The sequence below is a fragment of the Peromyscus maniculatus genome, chromosome 1 (genome assembly GCF_049852395.1).
Source record: "Peromyscus maniculatus bairdii isolate BWxNUB_F1_BW_parent chromosome 1, HU_Pman_BW_mat_3.1, whole genome shotgun sequence".
Lineage (NCBI taxonomy): Eukaryota > Metazoa > Chordata > Mammalia > Rodentia > Cricetidae > Peromyscus > Peromyscus maniculatus.
This window is the reverse complement of record NC_134852.1, coordinates 143156395-143177741: the sequence shown is the minus strand read 5'-3', so window position 1 is coordinate 143177741 and position 21347 is coordinate 143156395. Positions and strand designations below refer to the sequence as shown.

General features: G+C 52.8%; 1 protein-coding gene across 1 annotated transcript in view; it reads left to right on the top strand.

Annotated features, from left to right (window-relative positions):
- The window catches only part of Fam53b (family with sequence similarity 53 member B), a 65018-nt gene extending 48559 nt beyond the window's left edge, over nt 1–16459 (top strand). Inside the window, exon 4 of the mRNA XM_015995859.3 lies at nt 12576–16459. Within this exon, the coding sequence (XP_015851345.1) occupies nt 12576–12935 (360 nt within the window). The 3' untranslated portion in view covers nt 12936–16459. The remainder of the gene's footprint in view (nt 1–12575) is intronic.
- Nucleotides 16460–21347: the final 4888 nt, after the last annotated feature.

The window sequence follows — 21347 nt, the reverse complement described above, 5'->3', positions numbered from 1 at the left end:
CAGAGACTCAGAAAAGCTAGGTGTGCTTGCTGGCCTCAGGGATGCATGCAGACCCATCCCTACCGCCCCTGGCAGGAGGGGAAACACACTGCCAGCCACAAAGGACAGCCTTGGAGAGTTGGGGACTGCTTCTGATTTGTCTTTGCCCAGGTGGGTAGGTCACAGGAATGAGACAGCTGTTTCTACAATGCTTGCTTGCTTTTTCTTTAGGAGTTAGCGTTTCCCCTCCCAACTTGAGTCTGGCCCTTTGAACTTGGCCTCTGCACCTCATCTGAAGGGGTGGAGATGTGGCGGGGGGAACTGGGGTCCACTGCCACACACATTGAAAATATAGACACCAGCCCATGTGCGTCTTCCACATTTGTGCTGAAGTGTTCCTCCAGAACCCTGTGACAAGCCAGATGACTTCTCTTTACATGCTCTGGAGATCTTCTGGGTGAGCCAAGTACTGCCTTGGGAGTCTAAAAAGCAGCATTCTCCCCCAGGACAGGAAGCCCCGTTCTAGCCCTGGACAGACAGGCAGGCAGGCAGGCAGATGCAGCAAGAACATTGGAACCTCATGGCAGCAATGTCCACCAGGGTGACCCCAATCCTGTGTTCTGTAAAAGGATCCTGTGGCCATGTGCATCAACAGGCAAGTGTCCACACAGGTGTGGCCCCCTGGTTCTTGTTTTCTCACCCCGACTCAGATTTAATTGGTGATACTAGGTGAAGGAAGCTGGGCCTGGTAGGTTTTTCTTGTTGTTTGTTTTTGTTCATATAGTTTTGTAAAATTCTTACCAAAAAGAACAGGAAAGAAGAAAAATGAACTTTGAAGGAGACTCACCAAAAAGCTTTCACATGGAGATGGGGTGAAGGCTTCTTTCCTAAAAAACTACAAGTTGACTGAGCTTTCTGTCCTTCATCCCTAGTTTAAGGTGCCCTCTCCTAAAATAAAAAGCTAGACAGACACATTTTTCAACAGTGCATTCAAGTTTGGGAATTAAGAGTAGTATACACAGGAATCCTCATTTTTCCAAAGGCTCAGCTGCCTGTCACTGTGACAGAAATAAATACCAGAGATAATAAACACCTTAGGAGGAGGAAAGGGTTACGGCATGGTTGCTTGAGTGTGTGGCAGCATGGGCTCATGGCTGGAGTGCATGGCAGAAGGGGCCTGGTTAGCTCGTGGCCACTGGGAAGGGAAAGGGAGGAGACTGGGGTCCCAGTTTTCCCGTCAAGGGCATGAATTGCAATATCAAAAAGTTGGACACACCACCAAGGTGCCACCCCCTCCCAATAGTGGCACAGGCTGGGTTCTGAGCCTTCAACATATGGACCACTAGGGGACATTGACCATCCAAATGACGTCATGCTCCAGTGTACAAGACCACACAGAGATCACCAGGCATTATTCTCCATTCTTACACAGAAGGATTCAAGCTGTACATCCCCATTTGCACCTATATATTTTATGTGTATTGGTATTTGGTCTGTGTGTGTATCCATGTATCGTGTGCATGCCTGGTGCCCTTGGAGGCTAGAAAAAAGCATCATATCCCCTGGAACTGGGGTTACAGACAGTTGTGATCCTCCATATGGGTGCTGGGAATTGAACCCTTGTTCTCTGGAAGAGCAGCTAGTGCTCTTAACAGCTGATCCATCCTTTAGCCCAGCACCCACAGGTGTTTTTGTGGCCAGTGTGAGCTGCCCCTCCACTTCCCCAGCTAGCTGCAGGCTGTTCATTTTGTGGGTCAGCCTGCTTCTACCTGGCCTCCCTCAGGGCCCCATCATGGACCTGTCCTGTTGCCTGTCTTCTTCAGCAGTGTTCTGCAATGTGTGACTCCTTTGGGATGTGGCAGCTCTGTCTCCCATCGGATGCACTCCCTCCAGTAGGATTGCTGGTCACAGGTCAGGTCCATGTCACAAGAGCAGTGATTGGCCACATTTAGATGGTCTGCTTTCTGCCCCCTCCTGGTCAAACACGGGTTTTTTGCCAACCAGATAGGTAGATAAACAACTGTTTCTCTCTGCTCCTGTCCTTCTCCGTTTTGTGACAGAGTCTTGCTGTGTAGTTCTGGCTGACCTAGGACTACTGTGTAGAGCAGGCTGATCCCTTAAATGTGCATGAAGTCTCCTGCCTCCACCTGCCTCCACCTCCCGCTGCGGTGCTGTAGACCTGTACCTACCACAGCTTACTATTGTTATTTAGTTTGCATTTCCAGATCAGTTGAGTGTCTTTTCACATATTTAAGAGAGCATCTGTGTCCCTTTTCCATGTTCTTGTCACTGGCCTTTTTAAAAAAGAGCTATTGTAACTCTGTAGACCAGGCTGGCCTTGAACTCAGAGAGATCCAAGAGTTCAAGGCCAGCCTGGTCTCCAAAGCAAGTTCCAGGAAAGGCGCAAAGCTACACAGAGAAACCCTGTCTCGAAAAACAAAACAAAACAAACAGCTCTTGATCTGTCTCTTCTCAACTGAATATTAGGGAGATTAACTTTGGTTGCGGTTTGAGTTACAAATATTTATGTGTAATTTGTTCTTTGTTTTCTGACTCTGACATTCTTATACTTTGCTGGGATATAATTCATATACCACACTACTCATACATTTGTCATGTACAATGGGTGGTTTGTAGCTTATTCACAGAACTCTGTAGCCGTCATCACATCAATTTTTAAAGCACTTTGTTGCTTCTGAAAGCAGAGATGTACTCACTGGTCATTATTCCCCAGCCGCTGGCAAACACTGATCTGTGTTCTTTCTGCAGACTCCTTTATCTTGGGCATTATGCATAAGCAGAATCACAAAACACACACCCTTTTCCGCCTGGCTTCTTTCACTCGGCACACAGCTTCCACAGCTTCCACACTGTAGCGTTCTCAGTTCCTCCTTTCTGATAGCTTTTGCGTCCTTTTTCCTCTGTGACCATGATGAGTGACACAACAGAGGCGCTAGAAACAGGTTCTACAGGGCACACTTTGCACATCTACCTCGGAGCTGAACTGCCGGATCTCAAGGAAGCGCTGTTTGGCATTTTTCAGGAACTGTCAGACTGCTCGGTACAGTGGCTCCGTGGCAGCATCGTAATCATTATGCACACCAGCTGCCTTTGGCATCTTTTGACACGTACTTGTTTTTGTCATATTCAATTATTTCTTTAATGGCTCTGGATTTTGAGTTTTAGAAAGGACGGTCAACCTCAAGATGAGGAAGCAGTCCTCCCGGTTCCTTCTAGTCCTCTATGGCTTTATGTTGTGGTCTTTGGTCTGTAGTCCTTGCGCATGCTCTGAATGTGGAGCCACTCCCCCATTTGTCTCAACTGGAGACCCAGCTTCTCGTCCCCATTTTGAGATTCCTTTGCTACCATGCATTGTGCCGTGTCTACTTGGGACGTCGTCTTCTGCTGTCTTGGGCTCCACTGACATGGGTACTTGCTGTGTCTTTCTAGCTCTTGAGGCTTTGCTTAAACATACTACTTGGTATGGGGGCATCTGGTAGAATGAGCCTGTATTGTTGGCTATAGAACTTTCCAGGCTCGTGTCATCTGTTTATTTTCCCATCAAGAATGAAATAGCTGGGCATGGTGGCTGGCACAGGCCTGTAATCCTAGCACTTGGGAGGCTGAGGCAGGAGGATCAAGGGTTTGAAACCAGCCTGGGTGATACAGTCAGACCCTATCTCAAAGCTCAAAAAACTCTCTATAACTGTACAGCTTGAGACCACGAGTGCAGGAGTGTTCTTGTGCCTCAGGCTGAGGTCACATTAGGCTTGTGAACTGACTTACAGAGAACTGATTGTGTCTTCCCATCCCTGGTACAGGAAGGCAGTGTCTGTTGAGTTCCTGTTGGATGCTCTTTAAGGTTGTCTTTCACTAACTTTATGCAGTCTTAGACGTTTATTCCTAGGTGTTTTATCTTTTGTGTGGCTCGCCTGTCTTGGTCTTTACTCGGTATTTTGTTGGAAACTAGGGCAGTTGAGTACAGATTCTGAACCAAAGCTGAGCTTTTAGATGCTTGGCTGTGCCCTGCTGTGGGCCATCCAGGTCCTCTGAGTCCGGGCACGGTTGTGAGAGCTGACTGCACATCCATTGGCTATGTAAGTCCCTTCCTGCTTCAGGCTTGATTGGCCCATCTGTAAAGTGAGATGGCCGACACTGGCTCACGTTTCCAGTATGGATTCCCATTCTCTGAGTTATGTTCCACGGATAACAGTATCTAGAATGGGGATAAAGGGCCCCAGAGGTGGGGCTGAGAAGGCCCTGGTGCACATCAGCACTGTCTCCTGGCCCCAGTTGCAGTGGTTTAGGATACACAGCTTCTAAGACAGCCAGGGTTCATCATCCTTTCTGAGGATCCTAGTCCCACCTCTGTGCTCCAGAGTTGCTCTGGAAGGTGCTCCTGGACATTGTGCTGGCCAGCACTGCCCTTTAGGGCTGTGGGCTCAGACAGCATTGGCTTTGGCCCCCAGCCAGATCCCTGTGTGCTTTGGAAAGGTCCCTTGGCGTTTGTTAGCAAAGAAGCCTCTTCACACCAAACTGTGAGCGAAGTGGTTTCACAAACTCCTTCCTGAGTTTGTGCTGAGTGGAATGTTCGTTGCAGAAACAAAATGTTTGTTTTCCAATGGTGAGGGCTCAGGGAGGCCCTTGAAGTTGGCTTCCACACCCTCTGTGTTCAGGCATGCCATCTGCCATCCTGGGGCCTAGAGCAGGAACAGCAACCATCATGTGTACTGTCGTGTGCCAGGAGAGAGGGGACACTGGCCAATTGCCATTCCGGAAATCAGCAGGGTTCCGGACCTCCAAGGCCTCTTCTCACCTGCAACACTCTAGGTTTGGGCCCTTCAGTAGCCACGCTGTGAGTCAGTCCCTGAACTACGCTATGGGGCATGACCAGGGTTCCCTGTGTGGCTGGCAGGGAACAGAGCACCAATAGGAATTTGAGCTCTGCTCCATAACACGGTGTGCAAGGTTTAGTAGGGGAGAAAGAGCGTGCCAGTGGAAGGAAAGCCTCTCCCCGGTAGGAGCTGGGTAGCCAGAACGGTTGGCAGCAGAGGGAGTTCACATGACTGGACGATCCAGAGCACATGTTGGGAGCAGTGAGCTGACTGGAGTAGGGCCAGCCTCCGGCCTATCTGGAAGCTTTGGTCCAGTGCACGTCACTCTATCCAACCCTTAGGAACTGAGTCAGGTGGTTAGTTTTGGAGTTTCCTGTTAGGAAGCAGCCTCTCCCTGACAGTACCTTATTTGATGGGTGACATCAGAGACTCTGTTGGACCCTGCCTTTATTCTCCCTGGGTCTGGGCCTGGTATCTGGCTGAGGCTGTTGGCCCTAGGTCTATTCTTCACAATCCCAGGTTCCTAGGCTGTGCCTGTAAATGGACTGTTCCAAAAATGACAGCCCCTGTGTTAGGTCATTTTCTTACAGTCCCTCCTACCCTGTGGAGCTGGAGCCTCCAGCATTTCACAGGACTAGACCACAGTATGTAGAATGTAACAGGAAGGTGGCCCCCAGAAGTGCAGCAAGCGAGTTCCAGAGCAGAGCTAGCCAAGGCCCAGAGCGGCTGTGGCTAGAAAGGTCCTGAAGGGGGATCGCCAAGCTTTGTGGTGCTTTTCCTAGGTTGACTCTGAGAGCGACATGATTTAGCAGCCAGATAGCATACCTGGCCTTGGCTGTATCTTGGCCTTTCTGACCTGGAGGCAGTTGCCAGAGTTTTGAAGCACATCATGTCTCTTGGTCTTTGTTCCCTCATTAGTAAGAAGAGATGAATGACTACCTGAGCCTAAATAGGCTCTATAGTCTGTCACCCATTGGCGTAGCTCCTGGGAGAGGTGCCACAATCACCTAGCATGAGCCAGATTCTTGCAGAGCATTTGCTGGCTCCTGAAGAGGGACACTGGGGAAGCAGTGGCCCAGGAAGGAAGGAGAGAACTTCCCCAGTGATAGGCCTGGCTTCCACACAACAGGTATTTACTGCGCCCATCAGTCTGTTGGCTTCTGGAACCTGTGATCTGGGAAGAGCCCAGAGTCTGGTGCCAAATCAGCAGGGCTGTCAGGGCCCTCGAGGACCACCTTTCATTTCAGTTCCTATTCTCAGTCCTTGGCATCCTGGCTTCCCACCCAGGTCTTCCAGTCAGCAGTTCCCACATTCCTGAGAGTAAGGAGGCCATCTGGGCTCAAAAAGGCCCAAAGCACTACAGGGAAGTAGGTTGAGCACAGTCTTGTTGACCCTGCTGAAGAGGATGTGTCAAAAACCAGGTGTGGTGGCCTTTAATCCCAGCACTCAGGAGGCAGGAGTTGGAGGCTAGCAAGAGCTACACAGTGAGATTCTTTCTCAAAATAAATAAATAAACAAATCAAAACCGAACCCAGGGAAACTGCATGCTTTGTCAGCCCCAACACAAAGGAGACATAGGGAATTTGTCTCGTGGTCTATTGTTTTTAGAACCTTGTACAGTTCTGTTGTGCAAGTGTCTGCTTGGGGAGGAAGTGCCTCCTCCACTCAGGCAGATCTGAGGGCTTAGCCTTATGCAAGCCAACTGGAGCCAGCTGCCCACCTGGCCTCACAGACTGGCCTTGTTGTTCTGGTGTCTTAGCAGGATTTGAGGTGGTTCTAAGACCTGTAACATAGAGAGGGCTATAATGTTTGGGTTTTTTTTCTTTTTAATCTTCACTTATGTGCTTGTATATGTACATGTGTATATGTGTGTGAGTGTGTTCAGATGTGTGTATGTGTGTACACTTGCGTGGAAGCCAGAGCTTAACCTTGGGAAGTGTTCCTCAGTTGCTATCCACCTGCTTATTCATTTATTCATTCTTTTGCATATGTATGCATGCTTTCATGAATCTGTGTGCACCACATATGTGTAACAGCTTGTGGGGGCCCAAGAAGGGCATCAGATCTAGAACTGGAGATGCAGGTGGTTTTGTGAACTGACATGGGAGTACTTGGAATCAAACCTAGTCCTCTCCAAGAGAGGCAGCTGCTCTCAACCACTGGTCCATCTTTCTAGCCCCCGTCCTTGCCTTCTGACAAGGCCTCTCTCTGAGTAGGTCATGCTGGGTCGCCAGCAGACTCCAAGGGCCTGCCTGTCCGTGGTCACTCACTCTGGGATTACAAGCCTGCACCACAACACCCGGCTTCCACAAAAAAACAAAATCAAGAAGCAGGGATTGTGGAGCTCCAACTCAGGTCCTTGTGCAGCAAGCATTGTAGTGAGGGAGCCATCTCCCCAGCCCGCAACGCGGCTTTCTGGGGGTCCAGGAGAAAGCGTGCTCGCACTTGGTGAGCAGAGCCGATTGCTGCCAGACCCTGACATCCCCACGCACCAGCTGTGCCCGGAACACTGGCTGCTCCAGGGGTGGTGTCTCCAGCAGCCTTGGCTCCCAGGCAGACTCAAGGTGGTGGTGCTGAGGGCCCAGCAGCTGCATCTGCTTAGGGCGTGGCATTCCCGCTCTGGAAGGAACAGAGGAGGGGTTCCTGGGGAGGAGTGCACTAAGGAGCAGCTGTGTGGCAGACCCTGTGGTCACACATGCCGGATCTCGGGTACCGTGTTTTAGTTCCAAGAAGCAGAGCCTGAGTTGGGGGTTCTTAAGCAGGTGGTTGATGGAGGGAGGGAAGAAACCATGGTGGAGGGCAGGGAGGCTGACAAGACTCAGAAAGGCTGGGGATAGAGGCAGCACGGGAGCTGGGCCTCTGCCTAGGGCTCAGGTAGCATGGCTAGCCCTGGAGATGTCACCCACTGGTTGCAGGATAGTCCTTCTTTCCCCTGTGACAGTCCACCCTGAGCTGGGCCGCCCCTGTGAGGAAGCTGTCCCCCAGGCTTCTTAGCCCCCGGGCTCTGAAAGGGACAGCTGTGAGCAAGGAGCAGCCAAGCCATGGCGAGTAGGTGCTTTTGTGGGCCAGGGGAACTAGGTGGGACATCAGCAGCCCACCCCCGCCCCCAGTCTTCCTCCACTTGCCTTAGCTGTCCTTAAAATATCCCGCTGACACAGCTAGATTAAAACAGCAATGCATTTGCTAGGTGAGGAGCCAGGAAGCAAGGCCACAGGGCACCAGAGAAGCCCAGAGCTCTAGAATCTAGGTTGCCTGAACTCCTCCTCTGAAGCCTGCAACAGGGTGAGAAGGATGCTGTGCCATCTGTTCTTAGGCAGACACCCCCCCCACCAGCTGGCCTGTCTGTGTCCCCAGATGCCCACTTCTAAGTATGAGGGACAGGGCTTATAAGCTTGGGGCCCTTGGCACCCAGGCAGTATTCCCTGGGGGCTTTGCTGTCATCTGCTCTGCTCAGGCCTTACTCAGCCTTCCATGTCAGTGCGGAGGAAACAGATGGTTTGGTAGCTTAGATCTTTCTGGGGTCCCCTCGTCATGCTTGACATGTTGGCCCATAGCACCTGGAGAAGGGAACAAGCTGATCTGGCACAGGGCTTGGCAGAGAGAGCGGTCGCCCTGTCCAGGCAACCGGAGCCGAGGGTATGTTGGGTTGACGTGTTTCCCTCGGGATTGGGATTCAGCTTATACCAGGAAAACAGGGACCCCAGGAGCAAGCCGCTCTCATCACTGCCCAGCCCAGAGCCTCCTACCCAGAAGGAAGATCCTGGAACAAGTCTGTGCAGAGAAAGGCCCTGCAGCTGGAAGAAGAGATAGCGGTGTTTTCTGGCTGGCAGGCCCAAGGAGGCTGGCGCTGGGGGCTGAGCCAGGCTAGAACTACAGCATGGTCAGTGGCCTCTGTCATGGCTGGCCAGAGCTGAGGTATGCTTGGTTTGGTAGAAAAGCTCCCCGGGCATGGTTTTGTTCTATAGTCCTTCTTGTGGACTCTAAGAGTGGGCTCAGTGCCTCTGGTCATCAGCCTGAGGCCCTAAGGACAGTTCCCACTGAGCTTGTTGGCTGAGCAGGCCTGTAAGAAGTGGGAGGCCCGTCCATGGGCCTGAGGAGCAGAAGTGGTTGGGTGAGCCAGAGTATGTCCTAAGGTAGCAATTTCAACTTGGAATGATAGGTTCACGTGGTACTTTGAACTCCACCATTCTGTGCTTTCCCCAGACCTTCTTTTTTTTTTTTTTTTTTTTTTTTGGTTTTTCGAGACAGGGTTTCTCTGTGTAGCTTTGCGCCTTTCCTGGAGCTCACTTGGTAGCCCAGGCTGGCCTCGAACTCACAGAGATCCGCCTGGCTCTGCCTCCCAAGTGCTGGGATTAAAGGCGTGCGCCACCAACGCCCGGCTTCCCCAGACCTTCTTGAGGGTACACAGGCCTCCAGGGTAGCAACAGTCCCATGCAGCGCTCAGTCCTCATGGGAGCAGCCTGAGCTGCTGCTGTGAGAGGGCAGGCAGGCATGCTGAGGATACAGTGGGCCCGAGCATGGCTCAACTCTGTGTCTCCCTCCACCTGGGTAGGCTTACCAGGGGTAGGATTCTGGACAGAACTCTCACTCCTCACTGTGGCAGCCACATTATTCCCTGGCAGGTGGGACATGCCACCAGATGGAACATTCAGTGCTGGCTCTTATTTTTGACAGTGGCCAAATGACTGAATTTTGAGTCCTCAGAGTTTTCCAAGTGGCACTGGGTTGGCAGGGAGGGGACACATAGATGACTCTGAGGAATACTGGGGATTCCTGTGGCGTTCTGTGGTTTGCCTGGGACTAGATGCACCACCCAGACCATGTAGCTTCCCACCCTGCTATGAAGCAAGAAAGTCTCAATTATTACAGACAGTTGGAGAGGGGTGGCCCCAGGGTGCCCTTGGCCACCCATTTTTAACAGACAGACCAACATTCAGGGGTTGAGGTATCTTTGCTGAAGCTGTGATGCCATATGAAGCTGACTCTGCTCCTGAAATCGCCTGTGGGACCTTGGCACTTTTTAGGTCCAGCAAATGGGTCCCCAGCACCCTACTACGGGCTATGTCCCATGCGTAACATAACCGCTAGTCTTTTCATGTAGCAGCAAGCCCTTAGAGCCAGTAACTTAGGAACATCCGAGTGGACTTTGGCTCTAGGAGCCAGGGAGATAGATCATCATCTCCGCACTAAAGGGGCCACAACTGCTAGGGATTGCTGCCCCACAGGTGACACCTTCTCATCGTCATTCATACATGATGAAGGGGGAGGCGTGCTTCCTCAATCCTTACGTCACTGACCCTCAACTCGAGGGCTCCACCCCCATGACCTAAGCACACCCCAGTGACCCCACTTGTTAATCCTTTGGGCATAACATAAATTTGGGACACACAGTCTGACCACATATGCTGTTACATTGGCCTCAAAGTTGGGACCTATTAGCTGTACCTTAGATCATCTACTGGGCAAGATCTAGATGAGACAGGATGGCTCCAGCAAAGTGAGAAGGAGAGCACAGTTGTGGAGCACTGTGCAGGGAGCATTTCTGTTGGGGTCTACCCCAAGGCCTTTGTTCACGCTCCAGCTCACAGAGAATAACGCAGCGCCCTCCTTCTCTTGTGTCCTGCTCTGTCTCACTCCGCTCAGACCAGTGGCCTGAGAGGCAGAAGGGACCCCTGAGGCACATCCAAATACTGCTGTGTTAAGGAAGGAATGCATTCTGTGACCGTGGGCCTACATCAAACATCTAATCCCAGCATCGGCAGCGTCTTCACAGCTGGCTGTGGGGTCTTCTGGCCTGGGCCTCTATCTCAGGACCAGATGGTGGTCCAGCCTTTTTTCCTGAAACCCAGAGCTGAGCCTCTCAGCACCTCAGCTGGTTCCTTTCTCTGTTATTTCTTGGTATTTATTTCTTGGGCACATGGCAGGGGGGTTGGGGGTGGGGATGCTCTGTGGTAAGTTGTGGAAATCAGAGGACAACTTTTGGGAGTCAGTTCTCCTCCCACCATGGGGGTTCTGGAGATTGAACTCAGGTCATCAGCTTGGTGGCAGGTGTCTTTATCCATTGAGCCATCTTGTCAGCCTCTCCTTTCTTCTTTAATTGAAAGATCCCGAGAAAAGTGAACCCATCAGAAGGGTGTCTCTTGTGGCATATCAGAACTGTGTGTGCCTGTGATGGGCACAGCCACTTTCCCCTAGAGAGGACATCTTTCATCTTCTGTCTGTTGAGCCTGTTCTAATAGCCTGTTGGCTGTGGCGGCCAGCAGACACAAACACTCGGGCCTTTGAAAGGATTGAGGCCCTTGGGACAGGTCTGTGCCTTTCATCGACTGGTGCGAGGCAGCAGGCACTATTAAGTTCCTGTGCCCTGGGGAGAAGCCAAAGCCGGCTCCTCCTTCCCCCGGTTGCTGCAGGGCCTTTGAGGGATGCCAGGCAGGACAAAAGTGCCCCTCGCTGCCACAGCCCCTGTCCATATCTGCTTAGGAGACCCACATCTCTCACTGTTCGGTGGCACCTCCGTGCAGTGTCCGGGCTGACGCTCTGGTCAGTGGTTAAAACAGGACTGACTTGGATGCCAGCTTTAGTTACCCCTGGTGCCCCGCCAGAGAGGAGTTCTTATGCAGCCACACTTCCTCTCTGGGGCTAGTAGAGGCTCAACAGTGAGGTGGGGTCTGCCACACCTTTCAGATGAGGCTTCAGAGGCCCCTAACTGGTGACGGCTAGAGTCAGCTAGAGCCTGACCTCCTCCTGCACATCAGTGGGCATCAAAGCCACTGCCCTCTAGACATAAAGCATTTTCAGCACCAGGTGGAACCCAGAACTGGTATTAAACCAGATCCCTGGATGGTTCCAAATACCCAATTGGGACATCAGATGAAGATCGCTAGCATCATCCCACCTCACTCCGGTCACGGGAAGTGGGTGGGGTAGGAATTACGGCAGCAGGGTAGCCTGGTGATGATTCCATATGACACAGCCCCCTTCACATAAGAAAGGTGGCATTGTGTCTGTCAGCGAGCTCGCTACCACCCTGGTTTGTGTCTCAGAAAGGACGTGGAATCTGGGTCACTCACTGGCTCTGTTTAATACAGTGTAGCCGCGAGGATTCATGCCGAGGCTGGAGATGTAGTTCAGTGATAGAGGGCAGAGTTAGCACACGCGAGGTTCTGGGTCCAACCTCAGGCACCACCACCAAGAAAAAAAAAAATCTTGTTTCTGTCCTCACACACACCTGAAACTGTCTTCTCAGACAAAAAGCCTCAGAAAGTGTGAATAACGCAGTATTAGCAGCTGCTGACAGGGCATTTCCGTCATAGCAGGTATGTCGGAATCCTGGAGCCGACTGCACACATACTTTTTTATATAAGGATTTGCACACTGAAGAGGGAGGAGGTCCTAGAACCAATCCCAGACGAGGGACATCTGGAATGAAATGGCCTTAGCAAGGATCAGACCCCCTGTGGCCAGGCCACCCTTCCGAGAGTCTTCTGGACATGTCACAAATGGACCTGTCTCCCAAGTGGGGCCTCATCGCATTTCTGCCCTTTATACAGTGACTGACTGCAGTTGCATACCTTTTAGCAACTCAGTGTTCAGTAGCCAGGGGTACCTCTTCATGAATTAGTCTCACATGGTGGACTTGCTGCAGCCTGGCAGATTAAGTGCCAACTAGGCTTTGTGGGGCTTTGTGGGGGGTGGGGGGTGGACTGAGGTTCCGGAAGGAGACTGGCCCCTTCACTGACCAGCGTATCTCTTCTTCCACAGAACTGTCAGACCTTCAGCAGCCTCAGTTGCCTGAGCGTGGGGATGGAAGACCACAGCTCCCAGAGCCCCTTCGCCCTCGTCAGCAGTACCCGATCCTGGACCGCATTGCTCTCAGCCTCCAACCCAGGGGGCAGGACCCCCGCGGGGACCCCGGTTCCAGAGCCAGTTCCCCATTCCTTCGGTGATCACTTCCCCTGCCAGGAGGACCTGTCCTGTGAGGAGTCGGATGGCTGCAGTCTAGATGAGGACTGCTGCAGGAAGGAGGAGCCGGCCCCAGCCTGGCAGGGCCTTGGAGTCTGCACGAACAGCCTCTGCTCTCTGGACGGCGAGCTGGACATTGAGCAGATAGAGAAGAACTGAGGGGGCGGTGGGCGGGGCCAGGGGCAGAGGCTTTGCCAGGGATGGGCCTTCCTCCGGGCCTTAGGTGGTCACTCCAAGGGGGAGCCTGGCTCCTGGGTCTGGAAAAAGCTTCCAAAAGGGAGCCCACCCACTTCCCGGGGAGCAGCGGTCACCCCGCCAGTGCCCAAATTTGTGAAGGCAACTTGGCCACACCTCACAGGCGACAGCTGGCCTCCCACCAGTTCCATGGAACTACTGTAGCCCAAGAACAGGTTTTTGGTTTGGTCTCCTCCTCTTTGTTCCTCACGGAGTGCTGGGTAGCCATTCTCCAGTAAGGGCTGGGCCAGCTGCACCCCTCACGCCGGGTGCCGGACCTGAGCCCGCTGTGGCCTCACTCAGGCTCCATCTGGGGAGTTGCCCAAAGCCTCCCTTACTTAGTTTACTCCGTGCCTTCTCTCCCAGGTCTCCCTGCCCCAGGCTTGGGAAGGTTCGGGAGATGCCTCTTGTAGTGACACCAGACCGTGTGGCCTTAATCCATTTGGGGCACTGTGCAGGGATTCTGGGGATAATCCGTGTCCCATTTTTCGGGACCAGGGGATAGGTCAGGGATGACCAGAAGCCATCCATACCGGGTAGGCATTTGGTGGTTGTGTTGACTGAAAAGGTGGGCCCATGAGTTCTCCCATGGCACCAAGAATCACCCACACCTCTGCCAGCACAAGGCCTGCCTTGGCAAGGCTGGCACTGGCAGCCTTCCTACTGTCCCCAGTCCCTGAGGGCTGAATTTGGTAGATTCAGCCAAGCGTAGAGATGTCAGTGACAAGATGACCTCTTCATAGTGTCCTCAGGAACTACAAGCAGGTGCAGGAGTCTCGGGCCTGTGTACATTCCTGGGCAGAGGGATGTCTGCTGGCCGCTTTGCAGGCCTCTCTGTGTATCGACCTAGGCTGGGGGCCCGCAGGTCTCCCCAGCATTCCTAGCACATTGTTGCTTGTTCACAGACACCGCTGGCTTTAATGAAGGTGTACCACCATCGGCTTCAAGACGCCCCCTCCCAGCCCCCTGAAGGGAGCCCAGCCCCGAGGCTCTTCTCTGCAGGCCCAGCCACAGCATGGCTTGAATCACACTCCCCCTCGCGGCTCCTCACTCCCAGCGTGGTTCCCAGAGGGCCTCTGTTCAGGCAGCTCCCCCAGTCTCCCCTGCAGACATGCTACAGGGCTGTGCACTCGGGGACTCTGGCTTTTAGCAGACTTGGCACCTCCTGCAGACAATAGCAAGTGGGCTGGCTTACACAAGCGGCTTGTTTTCCCATACGGCTAAAAATAACTGGTGCATTCTCTTGAGTCCATGGACATGTGATCTGGGCCCTTTGGTAGTCACTCTGCTGTGCCTGTCCTCCGTCCGTGGTTCCATCCGCCACGGGTTGAGCCCAAATGGTTGTTACCTTTCTCCTAAAGAAAGCCCTTGGTGGGAACCTTTTGTCTAAACTTTAATTTGTCAATCCACCGGAAGGACGGAGGCGCATGTTCTGATGTATAGGCAATGTTTCTTTAAAATCAGACCCAAGGGCAGGGCAGCATGGTGGGGACGTGTGGTGGTGGTGGGAGACCAGTGGGACTCGGGGGCACTGGAAAGCCGAAGTAGAAAGCTGGCAAAGGCATGACGTGGGAGCCCTGCCTGGTGGGTCATGGAGCCCCTATTTTCTCTGAGCAAACCTGGAGGAAGGTAGTTGAGAGGGCGTGGGAAGCACACACACCAGTGCCCTGTTCCCCAGGGAGCCCACAAGGAGAGGTTCTGGATCTGGAGTAACCCCCCGGTCTCTAAAGCCACCCCTCCTAAGGAAGGCAGAGGCTGGACCCGGTTCTCCGGTCCTTTTCACACAGCCTGCTAAGGCCAAAGCATAGATCACTGGCCAGCTGTCTCCTGTGGACTGGGACCAGAGGCTCCTGGTGGCAGGTGTGTCTCAAGGCTGTTGGAACGGATGACTTGTCTTGAGACCGTCTCCCTTAAGCCTGATGGCTGAAGGACACCTTCATCCTCCCTCCCTCTAAGGCACTGTTCCCTGGGCAGAGGAATTACACCAAATCTAGGGTAGGGATTGGCTCTTTCCAGCTTCCTCAGGCCCTCTGGACTGTCCCTGTCCCACTAAGGCCTCAGTCCAAGCCCCCAGCACAGTAGCCAGAGAAGATGGCAGGAGCCTTTCTGCTTAGAGAATCTTCATTTGCTTTCCGCCCTTCTTTTAATCGAGCAAAGCAGGGCTCATCTAGAAGGTAGGTACCCATTTGTCTTTCAGCAGCCATGCTACCCAGACAGCCTCATGCATCTGCCCCATTCACTGGCCCCCACACCTCTGGGCCTGGATCTCTTGGAGGAAGGTTCCCTTGGGAGGTTCCCTCTGGCTCAGCCCCCGGCACTGTGGCTTCAGGACAGGCAACAGCAAAAGCCTCCCCTTCCTCAGCCTGCCTGTGAGTGCCATCCCCCAAAGTATCCTTGGCCACCCACTTGCCCGGGGAGCCCAAAGGTCCAGAGCAAGCTGTGGCTCCACCAGAGCCAACTAGGGAAGGGGACCATCCATTACGCTGCATCCCCGCCCGCTCACTCCAAAAGCCACGGGACTGACAGGAGTTGCCCTCTGTGGGCGCCGGACCTGAGTTCAGGGTAGCGGCCTAGACGGTTTACATGACTGCCCACGCTTGCCTTACTCATGGGTGGTGAAGGGAGGACCCGGTCAGCACCCATGGGCTTCCTCATGTACAGGCCCAAGGAACTTGTTCTGCACACACATGCAGATAGATGGGCATTCATTCTCAGAAAGCCTTACTTAAATTTTTTTCTTTTGTAGTAGGAAAGTTTTCTAAATTTGTATGCAGAAAAAAAAGTTAAATAAAAGAAAGGTCCATATTAAACAGGAAACCCCCCCCCCACCACCCCAGTTTCCAGATGGGTCTCCCACGCAGATAGATGGTAGACTTTTTCTCGGGCTCATTCAAAGTTCATAGCAGTCAGAACTACCCCTGGATCCTGCACCCCATTTCCACTGACGTGGTTAAAATTACTTGAATGATGGCCACTTAAAACGTAAGCCAGGAGCCGGGGCTCAGGGACCCTCTGCCCATGCCGCCCACAATGCTGTCCCCTTGCCACATCCCTGCTGTTGGTCAGGCCTCTAGAGGGAAATATTTTACAATTGCAGACTGATGGAGCTTCTGTAGCCTAGGTAGGATAGCCTGACCTCCTAGCGTAGTCTCATTGGCAAATGAATCGCATTGCCGGTGTCGAGGGACGGACGCCCAGGGGTCGGGGACAGACTGTCCCGGGCAGGTGGCAGCGGTGCCCAGTTTCAGGTAGTGTGGTGACTGGTGTGGTGAGTCAGGCCCCCGCCGAGGCAGCAGTCCGTGGGCAGCCCGTGCTGGGTCTTCTCACTAATGCCACGCCCCGCTGCCTGCTCTCCCACAGGCCGTGACCGCCTCACGCTACGGTCGCTGTAGTCTCAGGAATTCGCTTGTTACTTTTACTGTGTAAATAAAGCTTCCTGGTCCAACCCCCGGCTGCCTGGGCATGGCTGTGTGGTTTTTGTTGGGTGCAGTGAACCAGCAGCCCTCCTGCCCACTCTTGTCCATGAGAGTGTTGGCCCTGGACTGGGAAGACCACAGGGTGGACTTCTGTCCTCGTGCCTTGGGAGGAGGGTACAGTGCAGGGTGACTGGGAGCCACTTCTAGAGAGGGCTAGCCACAGCCACCCTCACAGCCTCGAAGGAGGAGCCAGAGGCCTACACTGGCGTGAGGGCCAGGCTGCCTTGTTATTTCTGAGGTGAGAGCGAGAGAGGAGGCCGAAGAGTCCCGCAGGGCCTGGGCACCAACCTCCTCCTCCACAGAGCAGTACTGAAGGCTGTACAGCTGAGCTATCAGCCCAGGGCCTCTGCCCCCACGGAGGGCAGTACAGTTCAGAACTCTGATTCTTGAGCTGTGGAGGCATTAGAACACACAGTTCACCCCAGAATGGGCACACAGCCCTGAGCTGACTCTCCAAACCGGAGACCTGGGTCACTAAAACTCAGGCGATGCACTGTGTCTGCAGTCCTGAGGACCCGGTGGGGAGCATTTAATTTCTGTCACCCAATGTCATCTGGCCTTGGAATGTTCTCCTGGACCCTCAGCTGTGGCCAGTGTCCTAGTCTGGAAGTGACATCCTGGAATACTCTTCTGCTTTGCTTTTTTTTTTTTTTTTTTTTTTTTTTTTTTTTTTTTTTTTTTTGACAACAGATCCTCCATCAAACAAAATGGTATGTGAACATGTAACTGAAGAAGCGGGGTGGGGGTGGACAGAGAACCAGAGGACCCAGATTCAGTCCTCAGCACCCACAGAGGAGCTAACAACCATCTGTAACTCCAGTTCCAGGGGATCTGGTGGCATCTTCTGGTCTTCCTGGGTACTGCATGCATGTGGTTCGGACACATGTAGGCAGAACGTCCGTAAACAAAAATAAAAATAAAAAAAACTTTAAAAGGAAAAGGTGTCCTGGAGTAGTGAAACACACCTGTAACCCCAGTACTCAGGTGGCCGAGGCAGGAGGATTGCATATTCGAGGGCAGCTTGGGCCAAATATCGGGACCCTGCCTCCAAACACAGGCTAAGGCTATAGGTTGGTCATAGAGCCCTTGCTAGCGTGTGCCTGCCAGGGGCTAGGTTCAGTCCCTAGAGCCACCAAAACAAAACAACCCACAAGACCACCTTTGGGGCCAGGGAGATACCTTGGCAGGTAAAGGCCATCACATGCACACTGGCACACACCCATACTCAAGACAACATACACCACACACACAGTTAAAATTCGAGCACACGCAAGAGATCCCAGGCTGGCCATCATTCGGTCTTCCCAGGACACCGCCCTCCTGCCTTTCATACACTGTAGGTAAGGTGACAACATCAGGAAGAGGGCAAGGAAAGCCACCAAGCTCTTCCAAAGGCGGGGCACAGTGGCCTTGAATGACCCAACAGCCTCTTACCTGCACCGCACACTTCCCAGAGGTACCAGTTTCATACCCTGCTCCAGGCCAAGCTGACAACATGGCTGCCCTAGCCTCTGTTCTGGTGCCTCCCTAACATTTCTGTGTCTTCTGCACTTTGAGGACCCTGCTCGCGGCCAGGCTTGGGCTCACAGGCTGTCGCTGTGGGGATCACTGGTGTCGCTGGACAGCTGCAGGCCTCAGCGTCCAGCTGGCTCATGGGTGCATCCATCTAGGGCTGGTCCCAATCACTAAGCAGGCCCCTTGTCTGGACACAGGACCCAGTGGGCTTCTGTGAGCAAGCTGATGCTGGCCCTCTGTACACTAGAGAGCAGCCCTTTCTCGAAATGTGCATAGGACGAAAGCCAAGGGGAAAAAACGCCCCAGCCTGGACAGTGGCCAGACCTCCGAGTGGCTACTGGTTCCTTTTAAACTTTCTGGTTGTAGTTCCTACAGTAACACTGCTTCTGTTTGATGTTGGCCCCCAAACATCAAAACTTAGCGCGAATTGCTCGACATAGCTACTACCCGAGGAAAAGCTGGGGCGATAATGATAATCATACTGGCTTGTGAGGTGGGTCCCTGAACACCCCCGTAGCCTTGTCACATGGCTGCGTCTCCTGGGTCTCCATTTTAAGGTGACCTGCAGGCGACTTCTTCCTGATTGGTCCACCTGTTGAGGACATGAGTCGTAGGCAGTGGAGCCCCTTGTGATAATCCTGTAGGCTGACTGGTGGGCAGCTGAAAGACCAGGAGGGAAGCCATGCCACTGGGCAGTGATGTCACCTTAAGAAGCATCAAGGCAAGGAGCCGTCGGACATAGTGGGGCAGGAACGGATCCTCTCTGGAGGGAGAGGACAGCTGTGTGCTGGACGATTGCAGCCCTGAGGTCCCCACAGGCCGTCTTCATGGGCTTTCAGACAAGGCTGGAGGGAGCATCTCAGAATCCAACTTCAGAAAGGGCACAGGATGTGGGGTAGACCATGGGTCTCCACTCTGCCTCTTACTTCTGGACCTTGGATGGGTCACTTTAAGGACCATGTCACTGAGCCGCTGTGGTTCAGAGGACAGTGTGGTCTCTGCCCCCAGATCATACAGGGTCTGTAGAAAAAGCTCAGTTTTTCTGGAGAGACCAGCCAATGAAAGCCAGTGTGGCAACTGCTAAGAGGGAGGGAGGGAGAGGGGGGGGACAGAGAGGGCGGGGGAGAGAGAGAACACGAACCCCAATACCCATGGGACACACTCACTAGCAAGTACAACCTATGGCACTGGCTCTGGTGTCCACATCCCCTCCATTCTGAACTGCTGCAGGACAGACAACCCTGGAGCTTTCTGTGTATCCAGCCAGCCACTATTCTTGCTGATAAACTAGAGGTCAGCCTGCCCAGCAGGGCCCCGCTGGTGTGTTCACAGTGCCAGGGGACCCGGGTTTCAGGGAAGTCCTTGCACAAAGGACCCCTGACTCCTTTGTGTGTTTGTAGTTGCACTAGGATGTGCACATGCGTGTGGAGGCCAGATGTCATCCTCAGGTTTCGGTCCTTAGATGACATGGTATTTTTGGTTGTATGTGTGTGCACACACACGTGTATGTGGAAGCCAGAGGTCAATGTCAGACGTTGTCCTCAATCTCTTTCTTTCATATTTTGTTTTTCACTACATGTATTTATTTGAGTCTGTGTGAGTGTGTGGGCCACGGCACGGGTGTGGGGGTCAGAAAACATGTTGCAGGAGTTGATTCTCTCCTTCCTTCTTATGTGTCCTAGGGGTCAAACTCAAGTTGTCAGGCTTGGTGGCAAGTGCCTACTCACGGAGCCACCTTGCCAGCCTATAGGTTGTTTTTTGAGATAGAGACTTTCACTGAACCTGGAGCTCACTGATTTGGCTAGGCTGGCCGGCCACCCAGCCCCCAGGATCCTCCTGTCTCTGTCTCCCTAGGGCTGGGATTACAAGTATGTACTGGTACCCTCTTTTAACCTGAGTCCTAGGAGATCAATTCAGGTCCCCATGCTTGAACGGCTAGCAAGGGACTAAAGCGTCTCGCAGCTGACTTCCTTCTCAGTGAGTGCTCTCCCAGCTGACTCCTTTACCCACTGAGCCAATTCCCTAGCTGACCTCTGTTTATGAGAAGTCTCCGGAGAGTCATCCATGGCTTCTGGATCAACTGGGGGAAAACAAACCGCAATATCAGCTACCCATTCAGCAGATTCTGAAACCGACACTTCGGGTAGGAGGGGGTACTGTCCCAGAGGCCCCACAGAGAAGGCCACTGTCCTTTGTCCTGTCCCACTGTGGACAGCACGGCTCACCATTGCCAGGTGTAGTAAGGAATGGTTGGAGATGGTTGTGTTGCCCTTTGAGTCAAAAGCTGGAGGTTTGGCTCACTAGATAGTGATGTCAGGAGCTGGTGGGACCTTTAAAATGTGAAAAATCTGCCGGGCGGTGGTGGCACATGCCTTTACTCCCAGCATTTGGAGGCAGAGGCAGATCAGTCTCTGAGTTCAAGGCCAGCCTGGTCTATAGATTGAGTTCCAAGACAGCCAGAGCTACACAGAGGAACCCTGTCTTGAAGAAACAAAACCCAACCAAACAAAAAAGTTGCTGGTCCTGAGGTCAGATGGGGCGTGTCCTCAAAAGGGACATCCCCTCTGTCTTCCCATCTCACCATGGCAGATTCCATGAGGTCTTTATGAGACTTCAACTGAGGCTGGTGCTGTGCCCTCCAGCCTCCCAAACTGGGCCATACAACCTGCCCTTCCCTCTTTACTTCCTTTTTTTCTTTCATTTTCTGTTATATTTTTTGTGACAGTTTTGCCATGTAGCGCAAGCTGGCCGGGAATTTGTGACAATCCTCCTGCTTCTGCCTCCTGAGTGCTGGAATCAGGAACACGTAACCCCACCACACTTAGCCTGCCTCTGGTATTTTGTTGTAGTAATGAAAACTCAGGGCTGGTGACGCTCAGAAGGTGCTTGCTGCGCAAGCCTGATGATCTGAGTTCGAGCCCCCAGACCTGTGTAAAGGTGGAGGGAGAGAACCAACTCTAACAAGCTGTTCCTCTGATCTCCACAAGTGAACTTATGTCATGCTTGTACAAGTACACACACACACACACACACACACACACACACACACACACACACACACAAATAAAACTGAAAATAAATTCTTGAAAAATATGAATCAACATAGGAGGCAGTGCTGATGTTTGCCTTGGTCTGTCTTTTTCCATTGGAGACGAAGAAACTCTCCTTGACATCTCTTAGTCTCCATGTCTTAATTTCTTAAAAGGGTCAGAGCAGGTAAGAAGTTCCGTAGCTTTGCCCCTCTACTGTTCAGTGGCAGGGACAGGGTTGGAACCTAAGAACCTGTTTGGGGCCTGCTCTCTCTACCCACTTTGGACACTTACCAACAAAAGCTGAGTCAAAGGTG